Source organism: Sander lucioperca, chromosome 8 (assembly GCF_008315115.2).
Source record: "Sander lucioperca isolate FBNREF2018 chromosome 8, SLUC_FBN_1.2, whole genome shotgun sequence".
Lineage (NCBI taxonomy): Eukaryota > Metazoa > Chordata > Actinopteri > Perciformes > Percidae > Sander > Sander lucioperca.
The window spans coordinates 8824685-8842899 of NC_050180.1; the positions used below are offsets into that span (position 1 = coordinate 8824685).

General features: G+C 41.8%; 1 protein-coding gene across 5 annotated transcripts in view; it reads left to right on the plus strand.

The window, feature by feature from the left end:
- The window catches only part of hdac4 (histone deacetylase 4), a 136753-nt gene extending 119501 nt beyond the window's left edge, over window positions 1-17252 (plus strand). For all 5 annotated transcript variants that reach the window (XM_036004143.1, XM_031291491.2, XM_036004144.1 and 2 more), the window contains 5 exons: window positions 3399-3517; window positions 4287-4420; window positions 13961-14045; window positions 14319-14460; window positions 15345-17252. In XM_036004143.1, coding sequence (XP_035860036.1) covers window positions 3399-3517; window positions 4287-4420; window positions 13961-14045; window positions 14319-14460; window positions 15345-15384 — 520 coding nt within the window. In that variant the 3' untranslated portion in view covers window positions 15385-17252. The remainder of the gene's footprint in view (window positions 1-3398; window positions 3518-4286; window positions 4421-13960; window positions 14046-14318; window positions 14461-15344) is intronic.
- The last annotated feature ends 963 nt before the right edge of the window (window positions 17253-18215 follow it).

The window sequence follows — 18215 nt, forward strand, 5'->3', positions numbered from 1 at the left end:
TACTTTGGCAGAGGTTTTTAAAGTCTGAGAAAATAACCCTGATGATGTCAGGCTTGACCCCTGCTGCATTGATTTTGACCACTCTTTCTTTTTCTGTCTCGCGGGTCCCCCAACTTTGTGAACGGCAGAACTGAGTTTATTGACCAAACAACATTCCCACACACTCTCTCACGCGTGCAAACACAGACCCAACAATCCTCAGCTGATACTTTGACACATGCACCGGTTGCTAGGTAAATCAAACAATTCGTAAACAAAAGTTTACACTACATGCTTACCCAAGTAATTCCACTCACAGTAAGATCTATCTGTGAGAGAGCCAGCAGTAGTTTACATCACAACCTCTTCACTCAGGATGCCCCGTAGCTTACAGCTCAGTCGTAAACTCTTCCCTCCCATAATTAACAGAGAGGCTTTTTCATCTCCACATACAACGCCTCTGATTCACACACAATTAGTCTTTGCTAAAACCGCTGGTTTCCCTTTATGCCAGTCTGCTAATTGATTACTGTGGGTTTTTATTTCCTTAAATATGGAAATTATTCAAGGGGGTGGGGGATGGAACTGATGACACCAGCACTTTTCATCATCATGACCAGAACTGTCTCTGTCTGTGTTCAAGGTTAGTAGAGGAGGGTGGGGGAGCTCTCAGTAGTTAAAAGTATCCTTGGCGGTCAAGGTTTCCCCCTGCGCTGCCGTGTGTCAGCCCACATGCGCGCCTGTGGCCAGCTCCCTTTAGTGTGGGGTCTTTTACGGCCCAAATGTTATTGAGCCAATGCTGTGTGTGTATGTGAGTTTGTGAGTTGGTGGAGACAGAGGGAGAAAATCTGTGACACATGCGATAAAATCTTAAACTGGAGCTGAAAAATATTAACTTCCCTAAGTTCATTTCACATAATTGTCTAGTTTGTGTTGTTGACTGTGGTCTAATTAAAAGCTGATGAACTGTTGATACAACTGTTGGTACAATAAATCATGTTACCTTTTTTTTTTTTTTTTTAGACATGTGCACTTGCCATAATGCTGACATAATTTTCATCCACTTTTCATTCATGTCCTTACTCACTCAGTCTTGGTTTATGTTTTCTTTCTAGACTCCTCCCCTAGAGGTTTAAGGCCTTTCCCTCTTTCATTTTCTTGCTCTCTGTATCTCTCTCTTTTTTTTGCTCCATCCTATTCCTATATCTTCTTTACATGACGTTTCCTCTGAAATATTGCCAAATGCACGCTAACATACAGTAACGCATTCACTCTGTGTATTCTTTCTGTCTGGGACTACCAAAAAGCTTCTAATACTACCTACCGCCTCTCCCTCCGACAGCTGTGTGTACGTATGGGTGTTGTGTTGTGGTGGGGGGGGGGGGGGGGTGTGGTGTGCGCAGTTGAGGGTTATAATTTGGTGGTGAACAAGAACTGGAAAAACCGGTGGCCTCCAAAGTTCAGGGCACGCTGCTCACCCACAGCCTGCAAACCAGCATCGTGTTCCTGAGGTTGGCAAAGTACAGAGGACCTACGGCGGAACCCTGTGGTACTCCATCACTCGCAGACCTCACAAAAACACTACTCGCCCAAATATCCTAGACCCCCAGAACATTCTTGTGTATACTCTAAGCAAATCCGAGAGAACCACATCCGTGAAGTCTATAACTATTTATGAACTTAATGAGACATCCTTAATCATACTAAACCAGATTACTACGACACATTATACTTTCATACAAAGTCGAATAAGCCTCGCGGGAAACCCTAGTTCAGTGATCAGACATTTATAATAATTCATAATTTACAGATACCGTTACCAGATCCTGAAAAAACTAACAGTTATTTCATTAACTGTTTAATTGTTTTTTCTTTAAGCAATGTTTAAATTACCTAGATTATAAGTGGATTAATTTCTTTAATTAACAAATGAAGTTGATAAATTCAAACTAGTCTAATCTTATGTGTTCTCTAATTGTATCTTTCTGTGCAAAACACACATACTGTATGGTGGTTTTTTTTCTAACAGGGTCACTATATAAACCGGACTGGATTTTCCAGCCACAACCTGCAGTGAATCATTACACAGTGCCCCACTGATGATTGGATTTATGGGCATTACACACAAGCAGCCTCCCTACCAGCTGTGTGTTAGAGGAAGGTTGAACACAAACAGCCCTTGTTGACCACACCCATCCAGTGTTAGAATTATCCTGCATACTTAACACACATACACACGCATGCAATTACATGTGTCCTTCCGTTTCTCCTTTTTATATAAGGATGTTGTAGTGTATCACTGCGTCTAAATTTCCAAAACTTTACACTTCAGAAAGTGTATGCTGTAATTTTGTCTGCCACACACATACAGTACATACAAACTCATTAGGTGGATGTTTGCTTTGATAACCATGAAAGGGAAAGAAAAGTCATGAAATAATTTAAAAATACAGCAACTGATATACAGCAATAATGACATGTAGCATATCCGGCTAGTTACACCAAATACCACAATCATCATCAAAAGGACAGTAAGCACACTAAAGGCATATCTCCATGTACATCCTTTAATAGTAGAGCCACTATGTATTTAGCTTGCCTGCAGCAAGTCGGTCATTCTTCTTATTTCACAATTTTCTGATTATTTGGCCAAAAACAGAAATGGTGTTAAATATTGTTAAGGTAGAGTGTAGCCTTATCAGAATATGGGACTATGGTTGAAATACCACAATTTTACATCTACAGTTGCCCTCAGTGCTCAACTTATTTTACCTCTTGATTCTCTCTCTCTATGTTTAGCTTTGAACTTCACATCCTTTGACATCGTTACATGTAATGGAAATATGGTAGAAATACAATTGTAAAACTGTTTATATTCACACAATTGGTATCTTGAAATCATGACAACTTGGCTCATCAGGCTCTGTGATTTTGATTGTACTTTTGAGCGAGTTGAGCATCGGTTCCTTATCTCGGAATATATTATATTTCATTTATTTTGGAGCAGTTTATGTTTGGTTGTAGCCCAGTTATCCTGTCATTCAGCCAGATGTCAGTCTTGCAGCTGCAAAAGTATCTGTTAATAAAATGCAGCATGACTTTTTGATAGGCCTTCTTCAAAAAGAGCAAGTTGGTAAGGAGACTGCCCCTCAAGCCAGCAGGATAAGATTTAACCCCACTTATCACCAAGCTTTCCATGCCGTTAGTGTTTTTGAGACAGTAAATCTCTGCTGTCTGGCCTTCCTGCAGGAGGGCAGCCAACGAAAACCCAAATGCATGCATGGACTTGTTTTCAAACAAAGTGTTCTATATACAGTAAAGCCACAATTCCTGGTTAGAGATAGGAGGCTTATACGACATCTCTTATACAGTCTCCACCATAAATACATTATTTTGTTGTGACGTTGTTTTTTTCCTAGGACGGTGGTTATGCCTATTGCCAACGAGTTTGCCCCAGACGTGGTTCTGGTATCTTCAGGCTTTGATGTGGTCGACGGACATGCTCCACCCCTGGGAGGATACAAACTGACAGCCAAATGTAAGTGCTGACCACAGCTACCCAGTTATTCATTCTCTGTTTTCTAAGCCATAGATAAACTTTCTCTAGGAACTTTTAATGATGCATTCACATTTTAACGCATGCCCTCCACAGTCTCACTCATGTCGTTCATATTCCCTGCCATTACAATGCAACACAATATAGCAGGAAAGACTGACAGACGCACACACAGGTAAACACACGCCTTTGTGTTTATTTTGTGCCTCTGACTTGCGTATTCAGATCGAGACCTTGGCATGCCAGCAAAGAGCTTTTCTAAAACCATCCTGCAGATCTCAAACAAGAGCAGGGGTCTTGGTTGTTAAGGGGGTGACATGGGTGGTTAGAGAGGATTGCAGGAAGAGGGGATATGGGTAGAATTTAGGGGAGAAGAAAGTTTGGCTGAATACATATGTTAAAACTCCCCTCCTCCTGAGCGAGAGAAAAAGATCAAAGACTGTGTCCGAGCCTAAACGCAAAGCCGCATTTATTAAAATTAAACCTGGCTCATATTATGGCTCGTTTTTTTCCCCCCTAGTAAATCCACAGTGCACTCTCTTTCTCTCTTCCTCTCTCTGATGCAGTCACCCCTTTTCTTATCCATGCTCAAAACCCCCTTTTTTGTCTCTTTTTTTCTTTGATCAATATCCAAAAAGGAAGTTAGAGCTTGAACAGCAGTGCTCCCCAGTCTCATTCTTTTTCTCCTGCTCTCTCTCTCTTCCCCTCTCTTTCTCTGCCCTCGCTTTGCTGTCATTTCCTGTGTGTCCAGGCTTTGGCTACCTGACCAGGCAGCTGATGGGTCTGGCAGGCGGTCGGTTGGTGCTTGCCCTGGAGGGGGGTCACGACCTCACAGCTATATGTGATGCCTCGGAAGCCTGCGTCTCTGCTCTGCTTGGCAATGAGGTAAGATGAGAGCCAAGAGGAGGAGGGATACATTACTATCAAAATAACCTTGAGCAAGGCACTAAGACTCAACTAATACATATTGGAATTGTGGACTAAATCTATGGCTGGTGTGAGATTAAATAGGGACTGAGGTTTACCATAGGAGCTACAACACACACCCCATATCAGTCCCTCCAGAAAAACGCGATTATGCGATTGCATAATTCAATGCATAATCAGCCAAAGTCCGCATATTTATGCGGGAGCCGCATTTTTTCAAATACGCCGCACTTTCGCCGCATAAATTGCCGATTTCCGCACAAAATATGCGGGGCTTGGATGATTTCATAATCCCCGCATTTTTGTTGCAAAAAAGTCACATATATCTTAGCAGAAAGTTGAAAAATGTTGCGTTTACTTCACACAAGAGCAGCCATTTTCCCCTGTTGCCATGGGAACGTTATGAAGTGACGTTATGAAGTGACGTTATGAAGTGACGTTATGAAGTGACGTAATTACGTGAACATCATCGAAAAGCTGTAAACTCCGCGATGAAGCCATGATGAAACCTCAGTTTTTGCAAGTTCCCGCAATTTCATCGCATAAAATTGCATAAATATCCCGCATATTCCATCGCATTTTTTAAGAAAACGTGCCGCATAATCAAGGATTGTTCCCCACAACAATCACAAAGAAACTCCGCATTTTTCTGGAAGGACTGCCATGTAGAAAGTGTGAACTGATTAGTCCCTGCCGCATAAATGGGCATATCACTGTAATGTTGGATTTTTCCCTGAGACTGTATATTCTATTTATTGTAGGTTTATAGTCATGCCAGCAATATGGTATGCATAACAGCTATGTTAATTTAGAAGTATGTTCTAATAAATGCATTAATGAGCTTTATTAACTGCCACATTAGTTTAGTTTTTACGTTTAATTGCGTTGAAATGAACAAGCAGATGAAGAGCATCTGGATTATTTGTGTTGTCAGCATGAAATTTTCAGATTGCAGTTGGACTCGACTTGCTTCTAATTTTTTATTGCTGGCTACATTTCTAGAAGCAAGTAATTTTGCCTGAGTTTGAAAGTCAACATGCTACAAATAAGTGAGCTTGAAATTCTAATAACACATTTTTCAGATTCCTTCTTAAACTAGAAAACTCTACCTCTGGACTTGAATATTTACTTCTCAGTCACTCACATGAATGCTGAATCAATTTTCTTCGTGAACAAACACTTGAGCAAGGATGGCAACAAGACTGACTTTAACGCCAAACACAATAAAGGTGCAGGATATTTATTTGATGGCCCTGTTACGATATATTGAGGAAAAGATGCAGGACGAGCTTGCTTGAAGTGGAAATCTCTGACTACAGTACTCTTTTATCTGGGCCAAAACCATCTTCTCTCCGTGTTCTCCTACCACTCAGAGAGAAAGTCAACCCTACACACACACACACACACACACACACACACACACACACATACACACATGCTACACATAGACAGACACACGCACAAACACGTCAGAGGGAGAGGGTTTCCAGGCAGAAGGTTAATTATGGGAGTGTGTAGGTTGGGCCGTGGAACTGAACAAACATCGGCGCTCTGTGATTCATGGCGCACAACAGAATAGCAACTCCTCAAAGCCGCCCACTCTTTTCTTCCAGCTAATGGAGAGGCTGGAGTGCTTTTTTGGACAGGCTGCTCAGTCTCCTTTTCTCCCCCCAGATAATGTGTCCAAGATCTCTCAGTGCTTTTATTTTTAAGGACTACTGAATTGTGGTACAGAATGGAGATTATAGAGCTTTAGGGGAAGAGAAGAGGGTGTGATTGTTGGTTTGTTTGTGTAGAAGAATCTGTGCATACAAGCACACTTGTGTCTCTGAAGTCCATGAGTAATCTGTTGCTGTTTTATTCACAATCCATTTCATCTCTAAGCACTAATGAACAAACAAAAAATATACATTTGCTTTTAGGCATACAACCAGAGAGAAGTGAGATGGCTTTTGGGCCTAAACCTTGCAGTTATTTTTATTGCCTTGAATATTGTGTTGTGTTGTTATACAGTGGCTTGAGTGATTGGATCTCTCTGCAGCTTCAGTGTGTTTTGTATGCATTCACAACTGTATGTATGCGTTTTTTAGTGTCTCAGAAAAGTGGTCAGTCAGTGGGGTGTTTCAGTTCAACTCAGTTCACTTTTCAAGTCAATTCAATGTGAATGGTGGATGCAAATTTTGCAGACATTTGAGCGGTGCACACACCTTAAAGCCTTTTTTCAAATATACTCCTTACATAATGATGAAGTACAGAGAGCCATTGCTATTCTACTTGGCAATAATATGCCCTTATGTATTAAGTGAACATCAACCGTGCCAAGTAATCACCACACATAATGAGTGGATATCCAGACAGACACTCTTGCAATAACGTTATTTACTTTGAAAAACCGACCACCAGTATTGTTGAAGGCCAAGCACAAGCACACCCTGAGTGTCGGTTCCATTGGAATGGCTAGTGTACCTGCTAAAGCCATTATCATCTGCCCAGTGAGACATTCAGAACAGTTATAATGCATTATACTAATGCATTTGGATCTACACTTCTCATTAGGTATATACCAGGGGTGGCCAACCAGTTAGGTATAAAGAGCCACAAAAAACAACGCACCATAGCAAAAAGCCACACAACACATGCACGTCCACACTACAACAGCAACAGTGTCTTCCAGATCTAATGACAGTCATAATACATAGCAGTTTTCATAGTTTTTTTTCTCACTTAGATTGACTCAGTGGGAAACCTGACAGTCTTTGTTATCCACAATCCTTTTCAGGTCTTGCTTGAACTCGGTTGTGGCCTCTCGAAGCAACTCTCTCACTCATTTGTCACTAAAGGGGCTTTCAAACAATCGGATTCAGCAGTGAAAGGGTTAACGGGGAAGGTGATCTGTGGCCGCTGTTTTTCCTCAGGTTGCAGAATCTGTCCTCAAAACTCCGCTGCATTATTTTCCATTTTAAAATAATTGGCAAATGTATTGGCAGATGCATTCAAATGTGTTTTTTTTTACTTATCTGAAATACTGTATGTTTCAGAAAAGTTAAAAACAACAATCAACCAATGACACAGCCCCCAGCCACACAGTAAGAGCCTCACAGGAGCAGGCAAAGAGCCGCATACGGCTCAAGAGCCACAGGTTCGCCACCCCTGGTATATACAGTACCTTACTGTGCATACAGTGAGACTGATTGTTTGACTGCATATATGGTCATCATAATATGGTGTACTAAGGAATTGGTGTGGAAACATAAAATACATTCAGTGGCAAATGTCCTTGGACAGTTAAAGATTGTTACCATTGTCATTGTTTGTTTTTATATGGACTAACATCAGTGCTTGTAAAGATCATGCTACACAAATTCAGAAGTAAGCATTCACACTTAAGTTGTATAGATAGAAAAAAACAATAGTTGTTTTCAGTTGAATTTATCCAATTGTCGAACATTATTTAATTTTAGTCTTAATTTCAAAACTAACCAAGTCTGTATGACTTAAGGTTATCGATTGGATATCTAAATGTTTAGCTCTGTATCTGCCTTGTTGAAGGTGGTATCGGTGCATTCCTTGGCCTCTTGTTCCAGCCCTGCACACAGCTCGAGCTATAAATGAGTTCTTGGAATTGTAAAAAAAACCACATGGCATTGTTCCATGTGGATCTTGGAGTCAGAGCAAAACAAACAACAATAACACAGGCTCATATTAATAAAACTCAGTCACTAGCAGTCCCCCGTGTTGTGGAACGTGAAGACACTGACCACCGCAGACAGAAGAACCATGCAGGAACTTAAAAGTGACACTAGACAAACTGGGGTTTAGGTGGAACATGCAACAATGTTATTAACCCTTAAATGTTATCTTCCTAAGAGGAAAGCAGCACTGCTACGTGCCAAACCTGTCAAAGAAAACTAACAGCTCTGCTGGAGAATGGTTTTGCATAAGACGGGAAATGCACAAACTAGAGGCTTAATTTAATAACTATTCTGTGTTTACCTGCACTGTGCCCACCAATGACTCAAAGTTACACAGAGTAACACTGCCAGTACAGCTGGTAAGGATTCAGGAATCCAAGGACACTTCAGCAGGGTGGATGCTTTTAGCTGTCACGTAGGTTTTTACTCGGGACTTTCAGTTTGAAGGACGCTCTCGTTACTCACAGCACCGCCCTGCTGCAAAAATAATGAATTGGATCAGGGGGTTTGCTTCTTGGGTTTCAGCAGCCTGCAGAGCACCAGCCTCAGCAGGGGTTTGGAGGAGGTCACTGGATGGGTGCCATAGGGAGCTGAAAATTCGAAAAATAGGCAGGAGGCAGGGAGCGTAAATTGCCTCAGCCCTGCAGGACACCACTCTCACCCGAGCGCCCGGGGCCCCCTCGCTGGTACACATCTGAAAGTGGTTACCCTCACACCTCTTCCAGCAGGGTCAGCCTGGGCCCAGGGATCATATAATAAAGGGAAATGGACTAATCATTTGAAGTAGGAAGGGATGAAACTATTGTTATAAAGCAGCTGCACAGAGAATGGTACCTATGCAGGTCTTCAAAGTCTGGAAAAGTTATGGAATTAATTTTTATCATATGGAGACTTTTTTTTAACTTTGAGATCATTATCATTGATTCCTGATATGCATCATTTTAGAGGAAAAAAGTAATTTTTGTTCAGAAGTACAATTTTTAGTATACAACATGCTTCATATTGAACACGAACCATAGTCTGTAGTAACATTCTGGAAAACCAACTACCTATTTTAATTAAACCCGTACAGTATACAAGTCACAACTATGCGGTTTCAGCTTTTACTCTGGGAAACCTTGAATAGAAACATTGAAAGGTATTATGAATCAGTAGCAGAAGCCCTATAGTAAGAGTTGTACAGCAGGCCTCTTTAGCAGAAGATGGCTTTGATAAAGTGATGAACAACACAAATGTTGAATGTTGTTGACTTGAAGTACAGACATAGAGTTCTCATGACTTGCACCCCTTTGCTTTTTGGCAGCGAAGTGATGTCAGCTGTTTGAACAAAGGCAGATCATTCAGTTGTCTGGAGCTTTGATAACTGATAGCAAAGAAAAAAAGAGACGCTAAAATGTCCCTGATCAGATCAAAATGGCAGGAAGCAAGTGTTTTTATCATAATCTCAGCGAAGGTCTCTGTAATGGACTTGGAATGTAGCTGGAAAACGTCAGTGAGGGATTGAGCTGGAGGGAGATAAAAGGCCTGGCGTTTTTTCGTATTTTATTTTTTTCGTGTTTTATTTGCTGACAAAGTTCGGCAATGGCCTCAGATGGCAAATGGAATCAGAATAAGAAAGAGAGGACTTGATTAAATGTAAGGCCTACGCGGGCGGTGTAGACTCTCCAACCTGTGTGTGTGTGTCTGTGTGTTTTGGCTGACTGTGAATGGAGCGAATGAGTAGGCTCCGGCATGGGACCACAGCTGGATTAGCTGGTCAGCTGTGCTTTTGTTTATAAAGCGCCAAACTGCCTGGGTTGGTATTGTCTGGAAGTGTCCAGAACCCAAGACTTCACCATAACGGCAGCATATACTGTAGCTTAAACCATATATATATTGGTTGAATGATGCTCTATATGCCAATAAGTCTTGCTGTTTGTTTTATTAGTTTGGACTGACAGATGATTTGCTATATTATACAAGTACAAGTTTAAAATTGAATTTAGAATTGACATAATGCTGCAAAGCCCAAAGACTGTATCTGTATGTAAGAGGCAGATTTTGGCAGCCTTCCCACTGGTGCCAAAACATCCTACAGGTATTCATTATACCCTCTTCACCTCCTGTGGAGCATGTACTTCCAGTCTTTTACTGCTTGCTAGTGTGAGAAATATATCTGTGCTTTTATTGGCAGGTTAGGACAAGCTTTGCCTTAATGAGCATTAGGTTTCCTTTGAAAGCAGCTCAAATTAGCTGGGGAAGAGAGGGATGGAACTTGCTGAATGGACTTTACAGGCTCTTTTATTCACCCCCACTGCTGTAGTGCGTAATCGCGAAGTCTTTTTTAGTTAAATAACTCATGAATGATGCATTGGCAACTACACTAGTCAACTCTGAACTCGGGACTAATTGATGATTGCTCGCAAACAGATGTTGGCCCAGTTCGAACCACGGTTGTTAGCAATTATTTGATAAACAACAGGCTAATATGCTAATTGTTACCAGCTGTCAATGAGGTTACTCTGTGTGTTTACACTTCAGTTACAGTAAGACGCTCGACTTCACCTGTCCCCCCCTAGGGCCTGGCTATTCACCACCACCCCCGACTAAAAGGCAAACCTACACCCCTTTCCCAAAAGGTCACCTGCTTTTCACAATACACATCATTACCTTGTTCAGTTAGCATAACATAATCAACCGGTTTTAGTGACTGCCAACATATGCACATGGACACAACAGTAAACAATGGGTGCCTTGTCCACTTTTCTTTCGCTGAACAAGTGGATTTCCTCCTCCTCCCACTGTTTTGGTTTCTGCCTCCCTCAGGAATGTTTTTACTGGGGCACATTCCTCACTCTCGGCTCAAGGCTTTCCATATTTGCCAAGAGCTGGTGCGTTGGACGAATGTGTCACACACAGAGAAATAGACTTCCTCAGTAATCAGTCAACACGGTGGCAGCCAACCATCCTTAAAGGGCATTTCTTTCTCCATCTCTCTCAAATACTGCAGCACATCTGATGGTATGAAGATGCAAACGTCCAGGCACAGCCAGGACCACAAACTCAAATAAACAGAAATGTCGCTATGGATGACGTGGCAGACAAATGCGTGCTGGTATATAGTGAACATGCATGTCCGTGTGTGTGTGTGCATATGTGTGTTTGTCATACCTGCCAGGTGGGGGCCCCTGGAGTACCCTGACAAGAGCCATTAAAGTTTATAAGCGTGAGGCCCAGCTGTCAATCAAGCAGACAGGCTGCCCCCGTCCAACCCCGCTCTGAAGGAAACCCCACCAAACCCCAGAGAACCCCTGACCCTGCTCTGACAGGGAGCTGGGTTAGTATGGGCTGGGACTGGCCAGGGTTATGGTGAAAAGTAAACGGCTGTTGCCTGGAGGTTTGAGAAGTTTTGACTGAAAGATTGATGGTTTGAGTCCCCAGAGTGGCTGGGAAATTTTAGGATGGAAGTGATGAATAAGTACTGCTGTCTCCTCCTTCAACCACAATCAAAGTAATGTGGACGGGCTGAACCTCTAAGTTTTCTAGAAGATGATCTCCATAGTTGACATCTCTGGGTAGCTCCCAGGTGAGTGTAGCTCTTTGATTAGGTAACCGGACCAAAAATATGTTTAAAAAAACTGGGTCCACTGCTTCACTATCGCGACGTAAAAAGTAGAACTACCATTCACTTGAGAAGGTAATCTATCTGGAGTGTACACTTGCCGGTATTTACTTGGTCAACATCTTCTGGAAGCTGTTGCTGGACCTTGCCTTTTTGTTACCATGAGCCTCTGTAATATTGTCAGTCCAAACGCAGCAGAACACTCAAAAGTCCCTCTGGTTATTATCAGAGTTGAAATGGACAGTTTCCATGTGTGCTTCCAGTGGTTTATAGGAAAAGTGGATCATACAATACAAAGAAAGTGCTTTGTCATTTGATATAAACGGAATGCTTAATCCAATAGCAACAGACTAATGGCTACCAGACAAGTGTCTTAAGAGCTGAATATCATACTTCCTGAAGTTATCTGACCTGTCTTTTTGTAAGTCCCACATGTTATAGCAAGAATGCTTATTGTGTGTGCCAACCTGCCCCTTTCATGCTAATAGAACAGTAGTCTATATCCACGACGTTCCACTTCCGGGATTGTTCAGGTGCCGCCGGAAATACCGCCGGATGCCTTGCATTTCGGCCGGATGTCCGTTACCTTACGCTTTCTTTGTGTTGGCATTTTAAACTCCGGTGGACTATGGTTAACGGCTCCTCAGATCTCTGCAGGGTAAATCGAGACAGCTAGCTAGACTATCTGTCCAATCTGAGTCTTCTGTTGCACGACTCAAACAACTTTTGAACGTACACATTTTAAAGAAATGCCAATAAACCAGAGCACGTTTTTCTCTCATCCCAGAATGCTGTGTGGACTGTTTATCCTCCAAAGCGCTGCAGAGGAGGGTCTGGCAATGCGAGACTAATAGAACAGCAGTTGAGTGCTGATTGTAACTGTTGCAGTGTGAAAAAATAAGCATGGGATTGAGTGATTGCATGGATAAACTGTAGAGGGGTTTATGTACAGTCACACAACAAGCTCTGCCTGTTGCCTGTCATGTCTTTCTAGCAAACGAGGCAATTAAGCCACTCGACTGACGCTTTTGTCAGTTTCTCTGGATGAGTGTCAGCCAAAGAGCAAATAACCCAATGTAAATAGATGTGTGTCCGTGCTCACGCACCTCTGTCCGTTCCTGTGTGCATTATGTAGCCTGTCGTGCCACAGCCGGATTAAAGTATCCCTCTCCCCGCTGACCCCTCCCACACACTATTTGTTTTAATTAAAAGAAAACTTCCAGCCTTGGCCAAGCGAGACCAACCAACGATGACTTTTTCCTTTTCTCTCTGCCATTCTTCTCCCAAATCTCTGGCCAAACCTTTTTTTTCTTTTTCTCTATGTCTCTCTTTACATGTTCCTCAGTTGGTCCTTTATTCCATTGGGGTTATGATTGAGCAGCAAAGGGATGCTTGTCGTCTGTGCTGGAATGTAGAGCTGAATGGGCCTGTTTGACTAAATGGGATGAGAAAGTGTTGTATGTGAAGTCGGCCAAAAGGGGAAATTGAATCATTCCGGGTTGGGAAGGCACATTGGGGAATAGTCCTGTTTCCTCTGAGTTGTGGCTTGGAGAGTTTCATAGGCTTAGCCGTGCTCCCTGAGGTGTGTGTGTATGTGTTTGAGTGTGTCTATGAGTATGCATGCATGTATGTGTTTGTGTGAAGGAGGTTTCCATGTGTACAGTATGCATCTGTGCACGCTAGTATGTGTCCTTAGAGTGGGACACAGTACAAAGCACACATTGTAGTTTGTGTCAAAGAGTAGCAAAGCTCTCTGTGAGTGGGAGGAGGTGTGCATCTGCAGCCCTAGTTTTTATTGTGTCAGCAGCTCGAGATTGTTCCCCACCTCTTGGAGTGATTCAACACCTGGCTGTGGTCCACATTCAAAAGTGATCCTTTAAACCAGGAGGGGACCACATTAGTTCAAGTGAGGTTTCTGCCGTGATGTGGAGCGTTTCTGAACACCTGTCAGTCACATTCATAAAAATACAATCGGCCATTATACTCACTACATCGAAAAGAAACGCCACGAGATATTTGATGTACTTAGCCGATGTTCCCAGTGGGCTTAGGTTCAGTGCCAAGTTGTCTGCCCTGCAGCAGAGTCATTTCAGCGTGAATAATCTTAAAGACGTGGCTACTGCAGAGACTGTAAACCATTTTTGGTAGAAAAAGTTAAGCAGGATATTTGTTTACAAGTTTTTTTCGGGGTTTTGTTTTTTTCAGTTGGACCCCATTCCGGACGAGGTTGTGCAGCAGAGACCGAATGCCAACGCTGTCCACTCTATGGAGAAAGTTCTTGAAATACAAAGTGAGTGGTATATATTCATATCTAGACATAACATGCATCAGCCTCTACGTGATTGTGTTTTATTTAATGTATCTTACTGAATGATATTTGGTGTAGGTTTTAGTTCAACTATGTTTATATATTGAGCATCTGTAGATATTGTAATTATAAATATTCCACATACAAAACCTGTAGAGCCACAATCATCAAATCTCTCAGCAATGAATAGCCAGTGGTCCAGTGTGCTGATTGACTACATGTAAGTGACCTTTACCCTGTCCTGGTCTTTTGTAGGTAAATACTGGCGCTCCCTGCAGCGCTCTGCCTCCACACTTGGTTGCTCGTTGAGCGAAGCCCTACGACATGATGTAGAGGAAGCTGAGACTGTCTCCGCTATGGCCTCATTGTCTGTCGCCAACAAGCACATTGGAAAGAGGTACGCACTGTTATCTATGTGTAGTAGTTCTCAGTGACTGGTAAATCTTTGTGCATGTTTAAAGGAATAGCTCAACATTTTGTGAAATAGGTTTATTCGCTTTCTTGCTGCAAGTTAAATGAGAAGATCAGTACCGCTCTCCTGGAGCCTCCGCTGATTGCTTGGCAACATCACAATGCAGCGAGACTCCAGGAAGTGACTCAGCCCTGACAAGAAGCCTTTCGGACTTTTTCAGTTTGATTCGAACCAAAATTACAGATGTGAAACCTCGCCCGGACCACGACAGAAGACGACAGGACGTAGTTATGTTATGTCTAGTTCTTTAGTGCGCTTGCATAACTGCAGTTTGAAACCAAAACTAACTGGATGAAATATATACAATGTAACAAAAACATGAACCTTGGTCCAGACCTTGGTTCAGACTTTTAGGTGTAAAAAAGGCCTGTTTTTCCAGTGTTTTTGCTAAGCTAACCAACTGCAGCCGGTAGCTTCAGAGTGGTATCAATCTTCTCATTTATCCCTCGTCAAGAAAGTAAATATGCATATTTCCCAGAATGTCAAACTGTTACAATAATAGGATTCAGTCTCTCATCAACCCCATTTGCAGCTGCTGCAGATATTTTGGTGGGTTTGGTGTATGACACCCCATCTCAATGACTGTATGGAAGTGTTACATGGGTTGCGTTAAGTGTCCATCTATGACAACACAAAATAAGTAATTTGTGTTGTCTCTTACTACCTTTCTTTGGCACCGTGGTTATTGTACTTTGGTTTAATACAGTGTTTTATAATAGCATGTACAGTGCAGTCCTTAAACTGTACAGTCATGGTCCTGTAAGCCAATAATATTGCAGCATTGTTTATGGTATTATCTTTTCCCCCAGGGCTGAAGAGGAGCCAATGGAAGAGGAAGCTACTATGTAAAAAAACAAACATCCCTAGTCTTTGACCACTCATACCAGTCTTCTTCTTTGACACAGTATACACTCAGTGTCAATTTAAATGCCACTCCTATGTCTCACCCCTGCCACATCAAGCTGGCATCTTATTATGGGAGAGAGGTAGCCGAGCTGACAAAAGTTGGCGCTCAAAGGAAATGGAACACTGACGATGAGCGATTCATTCACTGATCAGCAGTGCACAGACTGATCAGCATAAATGTGTTCCATTGTCTCTCCAAGACCTTGGATTACAGAGGATTGACTCAACCATCCCGCAGTGACAACCTCGAGTGCCAGTGCTTTTTTAAAACACTAGACAAGATGTACTTTTTGAATGCCAGTAGGATCCATACACAGACGATGCATAGTCATCTACTTTTCTTATTTTTCTGTTTTTTCTGTGCTTTATCTTTCATCAAAAACCACCAGAGCTAATGTGATTGTGACTCTTAAGATATCCGGACGAATGGAACAAAGTGGTCGAATTTCTTGCCGTTTTCAAGTTGGTTGACAATGACAGATGAGAAAGGTCAGCAGGTGTTCTCATTCCATTATGACTGACAGTGAAAGACGTGTGCCTTTTTTTGTCTTTTTTTTTTTTTTTTTTTTTTCCAAACCTGGTGGATTTTATGTTGAACTCTACTGAAAGAGCATTGCCTTAAATACAGGTTTGGGAATGAGGCCTCTTCTCCTCAACCCCTTAAACATTTTTATCCTAGCAAGACATCCAATGCCTGCATGTTGTTGGCACATAGACTGGAGGTCTTTGGCATGTTTACCTATAATTCCCTGCAAGCAGCCTTCTGTCTCTCCTGTACCTTCATCGATTAAATAATCTCATTTGAGAAGGTAGTCCCCAGCCACAAGTTGGAGGTGGTTCAGTTTAAAAGTTACAGGTGGATTAGTAATACTCAGTGGAACCACGTATCAGATACAGTCCCGTAGCCAGAGGTGTCCTCTCCTAAAGGACCAGCATTACATGCATGTTGCATCAATCATCAGTGGTTAGTAAAAACGTTTCTCAATGCTCACAATGAATCTGCATACATTGCAGTGGATGCAGCAATTGTTAATCACTCTAATTGTTTTCCTTTAACTTGAAAATGGATGTAAAGTGGTTTAGTGGTACCTAATGGGGGGCTAAGCGATGCGCAATATGGGGGCATTGGGGTCCCCTTGGCAACAGGCCTGAACAGATAGGTATCAGCTGTTCCCAAGAGAAGAGTTAAGTACCATGCACTGCACTAGAGTAACAGCAGAATCCTATTCTATGCAGTAGTTAGACAGTAATGAAGCCAAAGCATGATGGACTTTCTCTGTAGAGTCAAACCCCTTCATTTTTACATTAGAATCCGTCTCACCTTTTGCAGATTATTGAGGGATAGAGAGGAATTAATCTCATATGGGCCAATTTGTTGAACCAGCCCTCTCTTAAAGACAACTGTGTCTCTGTGGTAACAATGACCAAACCACCTGGGATTTTCCAGAGGGGTGTTCCAGTGCTGCACAGGCTCTCACAGCTGGCTTAACATCTTCAGTCCCTTGTTAAGCACATCTGCTCCCCAAATGCCAGGTGCTGTGAGGCAGGTGTGTGTTCATATACAGTGACGCACAAGCTGCTCTTTATAAATATTCAAGTGTATAGTTGTTTTTTTATGTTTTTATAAGCAGTGTGGGATAATCCCATCCAGAATAAATATCCTTGCAACTTTGAATAGAACATGTAGCTCAGATTATGCTCTGGATGCCGAATCCGCCTGCATTTGATTAAATCTCAATCATTTATCAAATCTGCATTACAAAACTGAATCCTTTTGAATCAGTTTATATCTTAATATTTAAAAAAAGACAGAAGTAAAAAAAAATAAATAAAAAAATACTCTAAGCTTAACTAATAGGGGTAGAGCCCAACCCTGCTAGCCAGACTATACAGCACACCAACCACCAGCCTAGTTGTAGTTAAATTCAGTTGTCCATTTTGGCAATGAAAACACCATAATAACAAGGTACGTTTTTCCTAAACATGCATGTAACAGTCTGATTAAACAGTCCAAGTGTGCAGATGTGGACTTCCTGTCTGTAACCATCACTCCAACTTGTGTTTGGCACCTGGGCAACTACCTTCTCTCACCTTTGTTTCATCTACCAGCTGACTGTGTTTCATGTATTTTTTCAGTGAACAGGAAACCGAGTGCTGTGGTGTTTACCGTTGTTTACTGTACATAGGACATGGATCTCACATGGAGTATTCCTGCCACACACATTTGTCAATGACTACTCTACTCTTGTCTATTCTATTTCCTCTCATCCATTTCTCTTTTTTTCTGGTTTTATTGCCCTGTCAGTGGAATCCAGTGACTTCTTTTTGTACTTTTTTCAATGTTTTTTTGTTCACTTTCCCCTCTCTGTCTCTCTGTTAAACTGTAAAGCTGACATTCTTCACAACAGGTGAGGGTTCAGATTCTCTCTTTAGTGGACATTACATTACTTATTTTCTGTTTTTTGTGGGAGGGTTGGGATGCAAATGTTTCTACTTTGTATAATGATGGACAATTGTGTATTTACTGTCTGTTCATAGTAGATTTATATATGAAAAGAAATAAGTATATTATATATATATATATATCTATACATAATGAAATACCATGATCCTGTTTTTGAAGTTGGTATTGAAAAATGCTACATTTCATGAGCCTTAGACTCAGTCCACCCTTTTCAGGGTGTTACTGAAGGCACCATTTACTGTCCTTAGTTGCAGTTGGTTACGTGTTGAGTAGCATTTTACTGGTTGTCTTTTTGTCTTTCAACACTGAT